The following is a 16,646-nucleotide window of genomic DNA, read 5'->3' as shown; positions in this document are numbered from 1 at the left end:
GTGAGTTGTGACATACATGAGAGCGCAGACCGCCTTGGCGGTTGACATATGCTACCGTTGCCGTGTTGTCTGTCCGAACTAACACGTGCTTGCCCTGGATCAACTGCCGAAACCTCCGCAGGGTGAGCAGAATTGCCAACAACTCGAGGCAGTTGATGTGCCAATGCAGTCGTGGGCCCATCCACAAGCCGGCGGCTGCGTGCCCATTGCAAACAGTGCCCCAGCCCATTTTGTAGGTGTCCGTCGTGACCAGTTCTAGTGGAACACCTGCCCGTAGAAATGAGAGGTCGGTCCAAGGGCTGAAAAGGCGGTGACAGACCGGCGTGATGACCACGCGATGTGTCCCGTGGTGCCATGCCCATCCCGGGACTCGAGTCTGAAGCCAGTGCTGAAGCGGTCTCATATGCATCAACCCGAGCGGGGTGGCCACCGCTGAGGATGCCATATGCCCCAGGAGCCTCTGAAAGAATTTCAGTGGAACCGCTGTTTTCTGTCTGAATGCCTTAAAACAGGCCAGCACCAACTGGGCGTGCTCGTTCGTGAGGCACACTGTCAAAGAGTCCAACTCCAAACCGAGGAAAGAGATGCTCTGAACCGGGAGGAGCTTGCTCTTTTCCCAGTTGACCCGAAGCCCTAGTCGGCTGAGGTGTGAGAGCACCAAGTCCCTGTGTGCACACAACATGTCCCAAGAGTGAGCTAGGATTAACAAGTTGTCGAGATAGAGAATGCGAATGCCCACTTCCCTTAACGGGATGATACGTCTGACCCTCAAATGCAAACCACAGGAAAGGTCTGTGTCAAGGTAGAATCGAGACGTGGAAGTACACGTCCTTCAGGTCTACCGCCGCGAACAAATCTTAATGCCGGACGCTTGCCAGAATGCATTTTTGCATCAGCATCTTGAATGGGAGTCTGTGTAAAGCCCGGTTCAGTACTCACAGGTTCAAGATTGGCCGCAACCCACCTTTTTTTACGGTACAATGTAGTAGGGGCTGTAAAACCCCTTCTCCATCTCGGCCGGAGGGACAGCTCTATCACACCCTTCTGTAGGAGGGTGGCGATCGCAAGGTAGCAGCGTTTTCGTCCTTCACCAAGGACGCCTGGCGAACTGAATCGCATAGCCGAGTCAGACGGTCCGGACCAGCCATCGCGACGGATTGGAAAGCGTAAGCCATGCATCCAAGCTCTGTGCGAGGGGAACCAAAGGGACAATCTCGTCAGATGTACCGCCGGGTGGGGCCTCGTGGCAGGGTGGAGCTCGAGGTGCCACACCATGTCGTGGCCATGCTGAGTTCAGGTCGAAGTACTTACCTGGCTCCTTGTGACCACCCCTGGGATGGGGAAGGAAGAGGCCTGTCCTCGTGGCCCGTGGAGACTGTCACATCGAGGGCGGATATGTGCCACAACTGGGCGCTCAGGGGCGGAAGACCGCCGCTGGAGTGCCAAACCTGCCAAATAGAGTGGTGGACGGTGGTCATGATGACAGCTGTGCACACCGGATACGTGACCCAGGGAACAAGGAAATTGCTCTTGCTGAACTCTTGGGTACTGCAGGCACTTGGGCATGCAGCGCAATTAAATTAAAAGGTAACAAAAAGATTCTCCTCCCAGCCCTCCACCGGGGGATGGAGTGATCTGTTTACCAGCTCCAGAGCAGTGGGTTTCGTCTTCCCTGGGTCACCCGTCTCAGGTGCGCTTTGAAGCCTTTCACGGGTTCTTGGCGGCCACGAGACGGGTGACGTCTGATTACTGCGGTGGGCTCTACACCGGGGCCAGGCCAAAGGGGCGGGCTGCAGCAGAGCCGGTGCAGTCACCACAGGGGGACGCCCTTGGCAACGAGCAGATGGGGTGCGGGATCTTGAGCCGCTCCGGGGCAGGATATGCCGGATAGCCTCCGTCTGCTGCTCCACCGTTGAGAACTGCTGGGCAAAGTCCTTGACGGTGTCACCGAATAGGCCAGCCTGGGAGATGGGGGCAGCAAGGAACCGTGTCCTGGGCAGGTGGCGGCGCTCTGCGGGCATAGGTGCACCGCGAGTGCCTTTGTCCATCGGGGGATTTCCAAATAGCCCTTGGAACTGCACGAGGGTAGGAGAGCCATGGCGTGCAGGGCGGAGGCGGCTTGTCCAGCGGCACCATAGGCCTTGGCCGTCAGAGATGACGTAAGCCCACAGGCCTTGGATGGGGGCTTTGGGCACCCGCGCCAGGTGGCGGCGCTCTGCGGGCATAGGTGCACCGCGAGCGCCTTTATCCACCGGGGGATTGCCGAATAGCCCTTGGCCGCCCCACCATCGAAGGTAGTAAGGGCGGGGAAGCTGAAAAGATCAGGACCGGGCAGTAAAGTGCCTCTCAGGACCTTGTCAGCTCTTCATGCACTTCCGGGAAGAAAGGAACGGGGCGGGGCGTGGCTTCGAGCGTTGCCGTGAGCCCAGGAACCAATCATCGAGCCGCGAGGGTTCAGGGAAGAGCGGAGGGTTCCACTCTAGCCAACGCTCGCGGCTGCCCGGGAAAGCATTTCCTCATCTCCTTGTCATCCTGTGACTGGGCAGTCATCCCCGAAGGGAGGAGCCCAGCTGAGGCTTCCGCATCCTAGTGGACGAGCCCGCTCTCTGATGCTGCGCTCGAGAGCTCATCACTTTCGTGGGTTCTGAATAAGAGGTCGAACTCGCCATGAGACGAGCCGGCAGACTCATCCGGAAGCCCGATCGGGGCAGACGAGCGTGCTGGGGAATGGGAGGTCCGCGGGGGGATACCCGGCGGAGGTGGTCCCATTGGGGTCCCCAAATCGCCCCCAGTGCTAGCCGCGCTGGCCACATACCCGTGGGTAAAAGGACCGAGGCGAGGAGCCTCTGGGGTGGCTTGCTTTCTTACGAAGGCAAGCCGCGACTGCATCGTTGCCATGGACATGTCCTCGCAATGAGAAGATAACCCATCCGCGTGAGCAGTGCCCAGACACGAAAGACAGTGATCTTGACCATTAGAAGGCGAGAGATAACGAGGGCAACCAGGAATAACACACAAAGGAAAGGCATCTTTAAAAAGAAGTGTCTTTAAAAAGACATTTCGTGTGTGCCGCTCTTTTAGAGAAATATACTCTTTTAGAGAAATATTCTCTTATTTCTGCCGAAGCGCCCAGGGGCATTCTCTGCAGTGCACCAGTGCAGAGGAGGGAGAAGCCGCTGAAATGCACCATCAGATCCAACAGAGGTGAATGAACAGTCGCGGGAATTCAGCTCAGTGAGCATGACCGTTCGGCTCCGAAGAGAAAATCTGAATGAGTGGTTGCATACCAGCTCCTTTTATACCCGTATGTCCGGGGGAGTGGCATGCAAATATCACTCGCCAATTTTCATTGGTCTTTTATCAAAGACCAGAGGTGTCTCGGGCTCCCAAGAGTGACCCCTAGTGTCACTACATCGACACAACGTCGAGTGGGTGACAGATAGGGAACAAGCAGCATGAACATTTGTTCAACCAAGGAAAGAATGTCATTTGGGTTTGGAATGGCATAAGGGTGAGTAAATGATTACAGTATTTTTAGAGACTGCTGTGTGTGAAAATCCCAGGAAATCAGCATTTAAAGAAATACTCAAACCAGCCCATCTGGCACCAACAATCATGCCACGGTCCAAATCACTGAGCTAAAAATTTTTCCCCAATCTGATGGTTGATGTGAACATTAACTGAAACTCCTGACCCATATCTGCATGATTTTATGCACTGCACTGCTGCCACACGATTGGCTGATTAGATAATTGCATGGATTATTGTTGGTGCCAGACAGGCTGGTTTGAGTATTTCTTTAACTGCTGATCTCCTGGGATTTTCATGCACAACAGCCTCTAGTATTTACTCCAAAATTGTGCCAAAAACAAAAAAACATCCAGTGAACGGCAGTTCTGTGGACGGAAATGTCTTGTTGATGAGAGAGGTCAACAGAGAATGGCCAGACTGGTTCGAAACTGACAAAGTCTATGGTAACTCAGATAACCGCTCTTTACAGTTGTGGTGAGAAGAATAGCATCTCAGAATGCTATTCTGAGATGCGGTTTGGCGCTGTTTTGGCAGCACGAAGGGGACCTACATAATATTAGGCAGGTGGTGAGAACATGCTTTAAGGCATTATTCAGTGTTCCTGGGGTGGTGTGTTAAAACTTGTATGACCCACATTTTGTATTGTGACACTTGAGGGTAAAACCTCAGCAAGACCTTCTGGCAACAAAATGGAAAGGGCTTGAAAGCATGATGCACATCTTACAGTAGGACTAGACTTTAGATTGTATGTCCTTGCCAAAGGGAAAAAAAACAGACTTGGATATTGTGTGCACTTAAGGACAAATTACTGTTGAAAGCAGTGCTTTATTAATAATGAGTTCAGTGAAGAATATTCATGGGAGTATCATTGAAAGATGAAATTAAGGATGGCTTAATATAGTCACATGCACTGCAATTAAAGTATCTTCAGCATGGAGCCTGTTCACTTTCAGAAGCCTTAAGCCCCTATGCCCTTGATTTTGAGTTCCAATCCAGAAAGATCCAGAGTTGAATGAAGACCTTTGCTCCACTTCAGTGAGAGGAAATCACTCGCATTTGCAACCAAATTTCTTGCTATGTATATAAAATGTATACAGTATATTTGCCAACAGGCTGGTAAATGTTTACATTTCACTCACCAGTAATTGTGTAGTATAGTGGTGGAGCATTCAGCAGCGAGATCCTTTCACTGCATAGTTGAGTGTAAAAGATGTTCCATGTAATGCGTGTCCAAAGACGAGATCCACACGACTAATTTGTCATTGAATAATGTCTCGTTTAATACCTTTTCTGTTCTCTACAGTCAGTTGTTGATCAAAAATAAATAAATAAATTAACATTTAATTCTAATCAGGCATGGCACAGATGACAGATGCTCTTTTCAGAAATGCCGGTTTTGTTTTAAGAGACAGTACCAGTTTTAGGTGTTCAACAAATCAATGTAAATACTTTTTTTTACATAAAATATTATGTAATTAAACAATAAAAATTAAACAAAATTATATATGACATATAATATCTTATTTATTTATTGAATACATGGATTTGTTCATTTTTAAAAAACCAAAATGTGACCAACGTGATGAAAAACTAATAAAATATAATTAGTAAAATAATATTTTCATAATGTACCTAGTTAGAAGGCCCCCTGTATAATTAAAAGCATTAGCTGGGAGAGAATTTCTTTGATATGTAATCAAAAGGGACATTATAACTGAAATATACCCATCGATATAGAATTGAAACAAACTGAGAGCTTGTGAATCAGAATCGAATCAAGAAATCTGTATCAATTCCCAGCCCTAGAGCTGAGAAAGTAATCAAATATGCTCACCTAAACCACCCTTTCTCTCTCAGGTAGCACTGGGCAAACCAAATAATTTCTTTATTCTTTCAGACAGTTCCCGAAATAAACGATTCCCCTATATTCAGTGTAGGGAGCATCGATTAATTTTAGTAAGTCTTTTTTTTTTTTTTTTGGAAAGTTCATGTAAATGAACTAGTTCACATAAATGATTCACTGATTTACTTGAGCCCTTTGCAGCCTTAAAGAGACTTTGCCTTCTTTTTTCAAGTGAAATATTTAGTTTATTGCTACAATCACTATATTTCGATCCAGTTATATAAAATAGTTTTTCACTAGTTTATTACTGTATATTAAGTATAAAGTTATGTTCAATTTAGCGTTATCAGTCTATTTGTTTAACCCTTATGAAAATTAATCATGGTTTTAGTAACCATGACTGTAGTAACCATGTTGTTTTGGTGGAAAACATGGGTCTTGATACAATTAATTATGGTTTGACTAGTATCCATAACCATGGATACTATACTAATATCATAGTAACCATGACTATAGTAATGATCGTTAATGTTGTGGTTACTATGGTTTTACTTCAAACACCATGGTTAATTATGATTAATGTTGTAAAACCATGGTTAATGTTCATAAAGGAATGTCACCCTAATTTCATATACAGTATAACTATCAGGTGATATTCTAAAATTCTGCAATCATAGCAGAATTAACTATTATCATCTGATTATGTGTCTGCAAATATATATATTTTAAATAATACTTCAATGCTGTTAGGTACTTTTTGTTAGTAGCTTGTAGTGTAGCTTACTACTGTAGCTTGTCTGTAGTTTAACTAATTTAAAGGATTAGTTCACCCAAAATTGTGAACGGCACGTGCCTTATTTCTACAATGGTATTAGTACAGTAACTGAAAAAAATAAACAAACAAAAAAATGACTCAGTCCATTAAAGGTGAAGTGTGTAATTTCTGTGCCACTATCGTCACCAAATAGAACTGCAAAAAAATAAAATAAAATAAATAAATAAAAAAAAAGGGACAAACAGTTTTCCTGAACATTCTCCCCATCTGCCACTGGTCCTGCCCCAAACTCAAGCCACTGGTTGAGCTAATGTGTCAGCATGGGCCTAAGTCCTGAATATTTTCACTAAGGCCCTGAATGTTTTAATCATCGTGTAGTGATGTCAAAAGTACCAGATACTATATACAGTATATATATATATATATATATATATATATATATATATATATATATATATATATATATATATATATATAAATTAAGGATACCAGTCTTTCTACACAGCATCATGCATGCAAGAAGAGCACTCGTGTCAATAGAGTCTGAAAGGTCAAAATGCCTGTTTGCCTGGATATTAGAAATTGTGTTGAGAGTTGGTCCACCCAGATGCAGTATCAAATATTAAGATATATAATCCTGAAAACAATGAGTAATATATACAAATGTGCTCTAAGTATTTGCAAACTTTATGTCATGAGCTAGGATATTTGCATTTTTTGCAGAACTCTTTTATTAAGACACGATTCCATGAACCTCACAAACTTTGGCAAACCTAGCAATTATTTTTTCGGAGTAATTATTTGCACCCAGGTATAAATAACACCTGCCGCACAGTGCTATTGGAAACATAGAAATTTATGACAAACTGCATTGTGAGTCTCGCTTCAGTGGCGTGGGGCATAACGCCAGTGCGAATATGCCTTTTCGATACTGGTTCTATTCCACATTTGTTGCACTCATTTTCTCGTTCTGTTTCCTGTCTCCTCTCTTAATATTTTCTTTAATACTACTTATAATAATACATACAAATTAATGTAAAGGTAATTTTACTATAGTAATATTGTAGTAACCAAATGTTTGGCGGCAACTAAATTACTATGTTTATATGTTTATATAGTAACCATGTTTAATTTTGTGGTTACTATGATTTTACTACAAAATACATTGGTGATACTATGGTTACTGTAGTAAAAACCATGTTTAATTTTTGTAAGGGAAGGAACGGATTAGGTTTAAGTGTAGGGGTTGGTGAAGTGTGTCTGTGGGACTCTAAATAAACACAATAAACATGCTGCCCTATACTGTTAGTTATTAATTAGGAGTGCAAATAGCATCTGCCACTATTTTCACTGGAGTGCAAACAGCATCTACCATTTGTACCAGGGTTGGAGTGCAAATAATATTTGCCACTATTTGCACTAAGGTTTAAATAGCAAATAGAATCTGCTTTATTTTTTATTTTTTTTCCATAAACACCTATTTTAGCATATTTACATCCTGCTATGTTCTAAACTAACTTAAAACACATAAAGGATCAGTAATAGGCTTCAAAACTGTCAGTTGTACACAAAGTCCGTCAAACTACAGAAAGCCGAAAGAGACAAACATTTTGTATTTTTTAAATCATGTTTTAAAGTAATAGTTTTAAAAGCATACAATGTCTGACCTTTGAACGTATCTGAAGCTGAGACAAAAGTTAGTGGGACCTTTTAGTTTTAGTTTCAGTAATGTTTAAAGATTTACTTTATAAATGACACCGCACAGATGTAACATTTTAACTTTTTTTATTGAGTGTATTATATTTCATCAAAGCATGGCCCCATACATATCCATAGAGATCTGGGCTAAGCCCCAAATATCCACTGACCCTAGAACCGCCCCTGCTGGTTGGGATGCTTGACCAAAGTGAGTAATGCACCGCAGAGCCACAGTGACCTTGTTTACATGCACTTAAGAAAGCAGCTTATTCCAGGGTTTTTGCAGAAAGCAGCGTTTTGAAACACTGTGTAAACGTGAACGTGTTTAAATGCTGATGATCAATGTTGCATATACAGATGGAGAAAAAACAAATTCACAATATATGCTCACTCAACTTACTCTAACATGTCACAGAAAACAAAATGAAATTAAAAATCCTGGAGACCATAGATGCCTATTAGCACATTCTCTGCTTTTTAAAGGTTATGTGTGCATTAAACGAGAGCGCTGGGGTAGAGAGGAGTCAAAGGATCATTTAAATGACCTCTCCTGGGTTTTTCTTTGTAGTGTCCAAGGAATAGCAGGAAAGAAGACAAAAGAGTGCCACTAAATCTGAATGGAGATCTGAGCAAAACAAAGTCAAAAGACTATAATGCATAATGAATCTTCAGTATAAACATTTCCATTTATAAAAGACCTCTCTCAAAAGTCTGCCCACATGCACAAGAGGCTAGTATTGGATATGTGCCATCTGTATCTCTGGATGAAACGTAAGGATATAAAGCATATATATTTCGCTGAAAGGCACAGTTGTAATGTACAGTCAGAAAAGGGTAATGTGGGGGATATGAATGTCATAAACTTAAGCAAACAAATACAATTCAGAGCAATGAGTCACTTTAGTACACCTACTTCTGATTCTGTGCGATTCAGCACTATTCAAATCTCAATGCCAAACTAGCAGCACTCATGCACCATACACTTCCTTACCATCAGCTATTTTTAATGCAACATCTCATGGCCACATTGTGTATAACTTGCACTTTCATTTTAATAAAGCGCTATGTAGGTGTCTGGTGACAATGTTGGCTCAATGAAAAGGGTTTTAATTTAAATGTTTTAAATTAGTCTTGTTTTAAACCCTAACATTTGACTGAAGGAAACGTGATGATTATGAAATGTAAAGTGAATGGATACAACATTCTGACTTCACTTCTCTGTGTAGAACGGGGCTAGTTCTCCCATGTTTTATTCCGGTAATTAAGTGGAAGTGAATTTCTGTAAAGGCAAGTACCTCATAGTCTATGTGTATATACTGTATATATATATATATATATATATATATATATATATATATATATATATATATATATATATATACACACACACACACAGGGTTGGGAGAGTTACTTTTGAAATGTATTCCACTACAGATTACAGAATACATGCTGTAAAATATCATTTGTAACATATTCTGTTAGATTACTCAAGGTCAGTAACGTATTCTAAACACTTTAGATTACTTCTTCAGCACTGGTAGATTTTTTTCACTTGTTTTGACTATAAAAACTCTGCCAGTACAGTAAGACAAAATACACATGTTAAAAATACATTCCCTGAAAAACCTATATATCTTATGCAGTGTTGTTTCTAAAACGAGATAAATCAAATTGATCTTGTTTTAAGGATTTTTCGAAATTTTTACAGGAAAACAATACAAAAATTATTATTAAGAATACGAGGTTTGCCCTAATATGAAAGGTCTTACTTGAAAAAAGAAATTATGATCCAACGTGAATTTTCTTGATAAAAAAATATGATCGTGCCTGGTAACATAAGCATGTAAAATGGCTAGAAATAGCATTTTAGCTTAGCGTAAAGCTGACGATTTACACAAGGTTTGTTTCTTTCTTCTGCTCCAAACTTACTTCAGACTTACTTCTCTGTTTGCTCTTATGAATATAGCACATTATAAGAAAGTGTTTCACCGCTGTTCAAATGCACTTTGGATCGCATCATTTATATGTATACATTTTTTCCATCTGAAAGGACTAAATATTAAATGAAACAAATGACAATAAAATGCAAAGTAATCTCTTCAGTAATCAAAATACTTTTTGAATGTAACTGTATTCTAATTACCAATTATTTAAATTGTAACTGTAGTGGAATACAGTTACTTATATTTTGTATTTTAAATACGTATTCCCGTTACACATATTCCGTTACTCCCCAACCCTGTGTGTGTGTGTGTGTGTGTGTGTGTGTGTATATATATATATATATATATATATATATATATATATACTGTATATGGGGAAAGGTCACAATGGGAACCTGCTGTTGATTGACACGTTGTTTATTAATTCATTTAAATTTAGGCTTTTTAATGCTGTTCAGCTGAAATGTTTAGGAACAAATATGATTTAAATATAGTTTGAGCCAACAGATATTGTACTTACTGAATTGTATACAATTACAACTCATAAAATACATGTGACAACTTGCCTCAACATCAATTTGACAAATTGTCACAACCTGAAAATGCCCTGGGAACACAGTAATCTTGTGATCTTTAGATGAATCTAGCATTAATTTATGCCAGCTGGGTTTTATTGTGTTCACTTATTTATCCAACAGCTATTGCATAAAATATTATATTTAAATATTTAGTTTGGATAACAGACTTGGTCATGTAACATACAAAACCTTGTTAGAAAAAAACAAGTATTTGTGCAATTTCACTTTTGACTTAAAACTTCATACAGTAGTTACTGACATATAGCCCATGTAAAAATGTCCCTATCTGACAACTCTCCTCTATTGCATTTACGGAGAACTCATACCTATCTAAAGTAAGATTTACCGTTTATGAAAAGAAGACGGCCAGGACATTCGTGTTTTTTTAAGACCTGGACGCTGCTTCTCCATGGCTCTGTTACAGCACAAGTACCGTTCGGTGTCGGAGTGGTACCGCTGTTTGATTCGGATGTGAGTCCGGGGTTGCCTCCAAAGATGTTTGGGTGGTTTGGCCAAACCTGCACCCTCCCTGCTTAGCGCCGAGCGCTCCATCGCTACAAAAGTTGAGCACCGTCTCTTCTGTCCAAAGTCAGGAATAATAAATAATCAAAGTGTGCAGTCTAGGATAATTACTCAATGTCCAAAGAGCTGTCCACCAGTAATAGGTGCTGAAATGAGGACACCGCCCGATACGCTTAAGTTATTACGTCAAAAGACAAGAAAATCCTCAATATATATATATATATATATATATATATATATATATATATATATATATATATATATATATATATATATATACAAAAATTGTGTGTTGGAGAGTCAAAGCTGTTGTACACCCGCTCAGTCACACTTCGCATAGTCCAGTGTAATTTCGTATTGCACCGATGGAGTGAACGCAAACACTGAGAAATAGGGAGGTCTGACGGTCAACAAAAAGGCAAAACGTCCAGCGTCGCGTAATATATGCGGCTTATATCTGTCTGAAGTGGGAGAGTGTTTGCTGAGGCAGATATAATCCAGCCAAGGGACGTGAGTAAGTGACGCCCAGATTGCATTACATCACCAGCTGCTTTACACCCCCTCTCTTTTAACAGTTCAAAACAATAAACATTGAAATAAACAAGTTTAAGATGTGTATTGTGCATAAGTATACAAGAAGATAGCCTAATAAGAAATGAAACAAAAACAACAACAACAACAACAACAACAACAACAACAATAATAATAATAATAATAAAAGAAAATTGTTGCCTCTGCGACTCCTACAAGTGCAACCTACATATTAGTTGTTCTACCAACACAAATTCACTTTTTGGCTATGCGGGGGCTTTTTAAAATTGTGTAATTTTATTAAATTGTATTTCATTTATTCATTTGCTTATTTATTTGGTTTCTTAATGTATTGTCTGATGTATTTAATGGTGTTCTGTGAAGCTCAAATGTAACAACAACAAAAATAAAATAATTTGCTGCAATACCAGTTGTAATCATTTCTTATTAGCAACTTTAATCAGCTCTTTAGGTCATATAGATGTCAAACTATTTTATTTCAATGTTCATGTATCTTGACGATTAAAATTGTTTTTAAGTGGAAAGTGTGAAAAGCACCTGGTGACATAATATAATATATGGTGAATATAATATAATTTTATTATATTATTATTATGGTCACCTAAAAATAAAACAGGGTGCATAGTGACTACAACTTCTGACTCTTCACTTATATGCTCTCATTTTGAGTCATTGTGCCCTTTTAACAGATAAGTAAACACAGCATTTGGGAGTCATATCCAACCTCTACTCAAATCTCCATGACCTTTCATTAATTTGCTTTCCCAGGTCATTTTAACTGACAAGTGATTAACATTCATGTTTTGGAGGAAAGAGTTGAGCTGTGTCTCAAATAACACACTTTGTATATGCACACATATGGAACACTAACAGTTTTTTACTACACGAAAGCATTCACCGTTTTCATCTGAAGAAAGTGACATTTCAAGCGTACACAATGTGTTGCCGCTAGCTTTAGCGTGTTAGCCAACCTCACTTACACTCACTGAACACTTTATAAGGAACACCTGTACACCTATTTATTCATCTGATAATCTAATCAGCCATCATGTGGCTGCAGTGCAATGCATAAAATCATGCAGATATGTGTCATGAGCTTCAGTTCATGTTCACATCAACCATCAAAATGGGGAAAAAATGTTATCTCAATGATTTAGTCCGTGAGATGATTGTTGGTGCCAGATGGGCTGGTTTGAGTATTTGTGTAACTGCTGATCTCCTGGGATTTTCACGCACAACAGTCTCAAGAGTTTATTCAGAATGGTGCCAAAAACAAAAAATAAAACATCCAGTGAGTGGCAGTTCTGCAAAAATGCCTTGTTGATAAGAGAGGTCAACGGAGAATGGCCAGACTGGTTTGAGCAGACATAAAGGCTATGGTAACTCAGGTAACCACTTTGTACAATTGTAGTGAGCAGAATAGAATCTCAGAATGCACAACACATCGAATCTTGAGGCGTATGGGCTACAACAGCAGAAGACCACATTGGGAACTTTATTAGGACCACAGTGTTCCTAATAAATAGCTACGTAATTGTATATCTCAAATAACCTCAATATTAACTTTTGGGATGATGGTAAACTATTTAACTACATTTTCAATGTGCTGTCTTGACAGAAGTTTTGGTAGTTGCCACATTCACCATCAGTTCGGGGCGAATTCCAATCGAAAGTGATTGTCCCTATGCCCTACTCACTCTGAAGGGCAGAGCCTTTGAAGAAGGTACTCTGAAAGGAACATGGCACCATTACTGTATGAATGTACCCTATAGCTAACAGTCTTGTAGAAAGGCCCTTCGAGAAAGGATTCATTTGCTCACTTTCGTATGGAACAACCCTTCTAGTGGTATCCCCTTCCCTCAATGCCCTTCAAGGGTGAAAATAATGCTGATGGGAATTCACCCCCTGGATCTTCGAAGTGGCTTTGCCTCAGAAGAGTAACAAGTTGGATAAAAATGTTCACTATATGAACAGTACTGTAGTGTAAGTCACTACCTCATCACACACTTACAGACTATGTAAGTGGCTACAGAAAAAACTGGGCATCACACACTACCCAACTGTCAAGTCATTCAGAAACGACAAACTGACATGAAAACTAAATAGCCACTAGTTTTCCTGCCACAATGGAATTTACTTTTCCTTTATTGTGGAGCTCCCCTTCGAGTGTTTATTCGCAATCTCCATTTCTTGAGCTTTGTGGCCACGCATGCTCGATTTCCATTGGCTAATCGCCGCATGACTTCAGATTCCCCGTCATACACTACTAAATTTTTTCTATAGTCAGCTCTGAAATATCAAGCATGTTTAAAGGGATAGTTTATATATGAAATTATCTCATCATATACTCACCCTCATGCCTTCTAGGATTTGTATGACTTTCTTCCTTCTGCTGAACTCAGACAAAGATTTTTAGAAGAATACCTCAGCTATATACTCTAGGTCCATACAATGCAAGTGAATGGTGATCAGGCCTTTGAAGCTCCAAAAAGGAGATAAAGTCAGTATAAAAGTAATTCATATGACTCCAGTGGTTTAATCAATGTCTTCTGAAGCGATCCAGTTGGATTTGGGTGAGAACAGACCAAAATATAACTCCTTTATCACTGTACATCTTGCAATTGCAGTAACTATACATGATAATTATTTAAAGCTCGATTACACTTCCAACTACAGTTTGACGCATGTGCAGATTGCTAGATTGCGCTATAGGAAGTTTAATTGAGCTTGAAATCATGACCACCATGGAAACTGCTGTCAAGATGTATGGTGAAAAAGGACTTATATTTTGGTCTGTTCTTACCCCCACAAAACTGGATAGCTTCAGAAGACATTGATTAAACCACTGGAGTAATATGATTACTTTTATTCTGACTTTATATTCGTTTTTGGAGCTGTTGGAGTTCTGGTCACCATTCACTTGCATTGTATGGACCTACAGAGCTGAGATATACCATGATTAATGGAAACATGGGTAAAACCTTCACACTACAGTCTGCATTATTCCCATCTTATGTGTCCGTATTGAGAAGCTTCTCACTTCAGAATCAAATTAAAACGGCCTTGCGTCTTCTAGTGGTGCTTTTATGCAATGAAAAATCTGAGGAAAATAGTCAGAAAAATCAAGAATCAAGGAAATTAGGAAATTATATGACATAAGGGGTGCTCAATACCCCTTACATCACGTATGAGTAATTTTATCATGATAATGATACCACAGTTTATTTTTTAAAAACCAATTAAAATTGGTTTATATATTAAATAACCATATTGTTATGCCTATTTTGGGATAATCCAGTCAGTGAATTAAATATTTCTTCTTATATAATTTTCTCTTTATTTGGAACTAATAGAAAAAAAGTAATAAAATAAAATAAAAAAAAACTTGGTTAAAAATAATTACCATAATGCTACATTGCGAATTATGCCACATTTTCAGTCTGATATTATTTGTATTATTATAAACTTTCCTCAAGAAATTCCCAAAAGATCCCAAAGATCTTCCCAAAACAATGGAACAAAGAAAATAATAAGCTGCATAAGTGTGTATATATATATATATATATAAACGAAAATAAAATAATCACTTCTTGCAGAAAATAACCAAAATTATGTAAACACTTCTTGCAGAAAATAAATTTTAAATAATTATAAACCCTTCTTGCAAAAACATACATGACCGAGATAACATGGAGCACATTTTTTGGCTTTCATAATATTCTTTCGCATGCTTTATTTAATGTCCAGATGTCACACCTATTTTAATAACAAGCTACTCTTCATTTTCTTGACTTGTTTGGGAGTCATCCCATTCTGTGGAGATGTGTTTTCGCTTCAGGGTTTTCCCTGGGTCAAAAATGAAGTAGCGTGAGTGATCCCGACCTGCTCTAGTTTCTTGTAAATTTCGGGAAGCCTGCTAGACTCACCTGCACTTTCGTGATCCAGAAAAAGCGCACGTGACACTCTTATGAAACACAGATGCGTGTGTCAGATAAGAAGCATATTATTCATATCGCACAGCCCTAGACATAACCAAACGATTTTTGTTATTTCATTTACATTTTACATTTATTCATTTGGCAGACGCTTTTATCCAAAGTGACTTACAAAAGAGGAATCTTTCAATATTTCTTTGTAAACAGAAGGACGTGGCAAATTTAGTTCAGTTTTTTTGCTTTAGCGTTCATTTTGTGTCATTATTATATCACATTATTATGTATATTCCATCGGGTTACAATGCAAAATAAACAATGAAATGAAATGACCAGATTTTTTCCAATTTGTCCAGCAAACATTATCATTCCCAGACACATTGGCTGGCACCAAAATTTCTTAGCGGAAACTCTGCTGCTCACTCTGTGTCCATTTTGGAAACCTCTTCACATATGACAGCAGCAATCTGTCTCTGATTTCAAAGACTGGTAAGAGGTGATGCTTTGATGGGCTTTAATCAACAGAGGTCTAGTGAAGAGTAGCTCAACAGTTTCAATCTGATGTCGTACATTTTTACCAGAGCCCTAAACTAACTCGCCAGAGAAAGTTCTGGGATGACTCACTTTGTTTCCACACTGGCCAGGGCAGATTTGTACAACGCTTCTAGGTCCTGTAACTTCTTGGCATCCAGGGTCGAGTGTCTACGGGCCAAAGGTGGAAGCAGGACTGGCCCAGAGAATCTGCGGCAAATGGCATAGCTGGGTCTGTGCAGAGAATCCTGTGTGATGGGGACAAGGGATGCCCTTCGTCTCTGAGTGAAACATTCAATAGTTATGGGGTCAGCCAAGCAAAATGTTTAGCAATGCTAGTATGAAGTGCAGAATAATAGTTGTTCTATGAAATATTTGTAATTTACCTAATCAACATTTTTTTAATACTAACAACTTTTATTGAACAGCACCAATTTAATATATTTTGTGATTTATAATTAAGGAACATTTTAAATACTAATGGTTTCATCAAGTTAACAAGACATACCATATTATCCATCTCTACTACAGCTCACAGTTTGATCATTCAGAACCTCATCTTGCTGATGCTTTTGATTATCCGTGAGGAAAATTGCTACAAAATAAAAAAGAAACAATTATTTTCCACTTAATGTTATATCACATACAACTAAATCTTGTCGCCACATTGCTAGGGTATTGTGGGTGGTTGTAGGGTGGGGCTAAGTGGTTGTAGAATATTCTGTGTGGTTGCTAGGGCAT

General features: G+C 39.6%; 1 protein-coding gene across 3 annotated transcripts in view; it reads right to left on the bottom strand.

Annotated features, from left to right (window-relative positions):
• Positions 1-16,646, bottom strand: part of LOC127425781 (cAMP-specific 3',5'-cyclic phosphodiesterase 4C-like) — a 142,644-nt gene that overhangs the window by 93,012 nt on the left and 32,986 nt on the right. For 2 of the 3 annotated variants that reach the window (XM_051672025.1, XM_051672026.1), the window contains exons 2-3: positions 16,414-16,500; positions 15,999-16,186 (exon numbers count right to left, since the gene is read on the bottom strand). In XM_051672025.1, the coding sequence (XP_051527985.1) occupies positions 15,999-16,186; positions 16,414-16,425 (200 nt within the window). In that variant the 5' untranslated portion in view covers positions 16,426-16,500. Of the gene's footprint in view, positions 1-10,714; positions 11,063-15,998; positions 16,187-16,413; positions 16,501-16,646 lie in introns of those variants that run through there. The other variant, XM_051672024.1, reaches the window with a different exon arrangement.

This window comes from Myxocyprinus asiaticus, chromosome 35, assembly GCF_019703515.2.
Source record: "Myxocyprinus asiaticus isolate MX2 ecotype Aquarium Trade chromosome 35, UBuf_Myxa_2, whole genome shotgun sequence".
In the NCBI taxonomy this organism is placed as follows: Eukaryota; Metazoa; Chordata; class Actinopteri; order Cypriniformes; family Catostomidae; genus Myxocyprinus; species Myxocyprinus asiaticus.
Note: the sequence above shows the minus strand (reverse complement) of the source record. Positions and strands in the feature narration are given on the sequence as shown.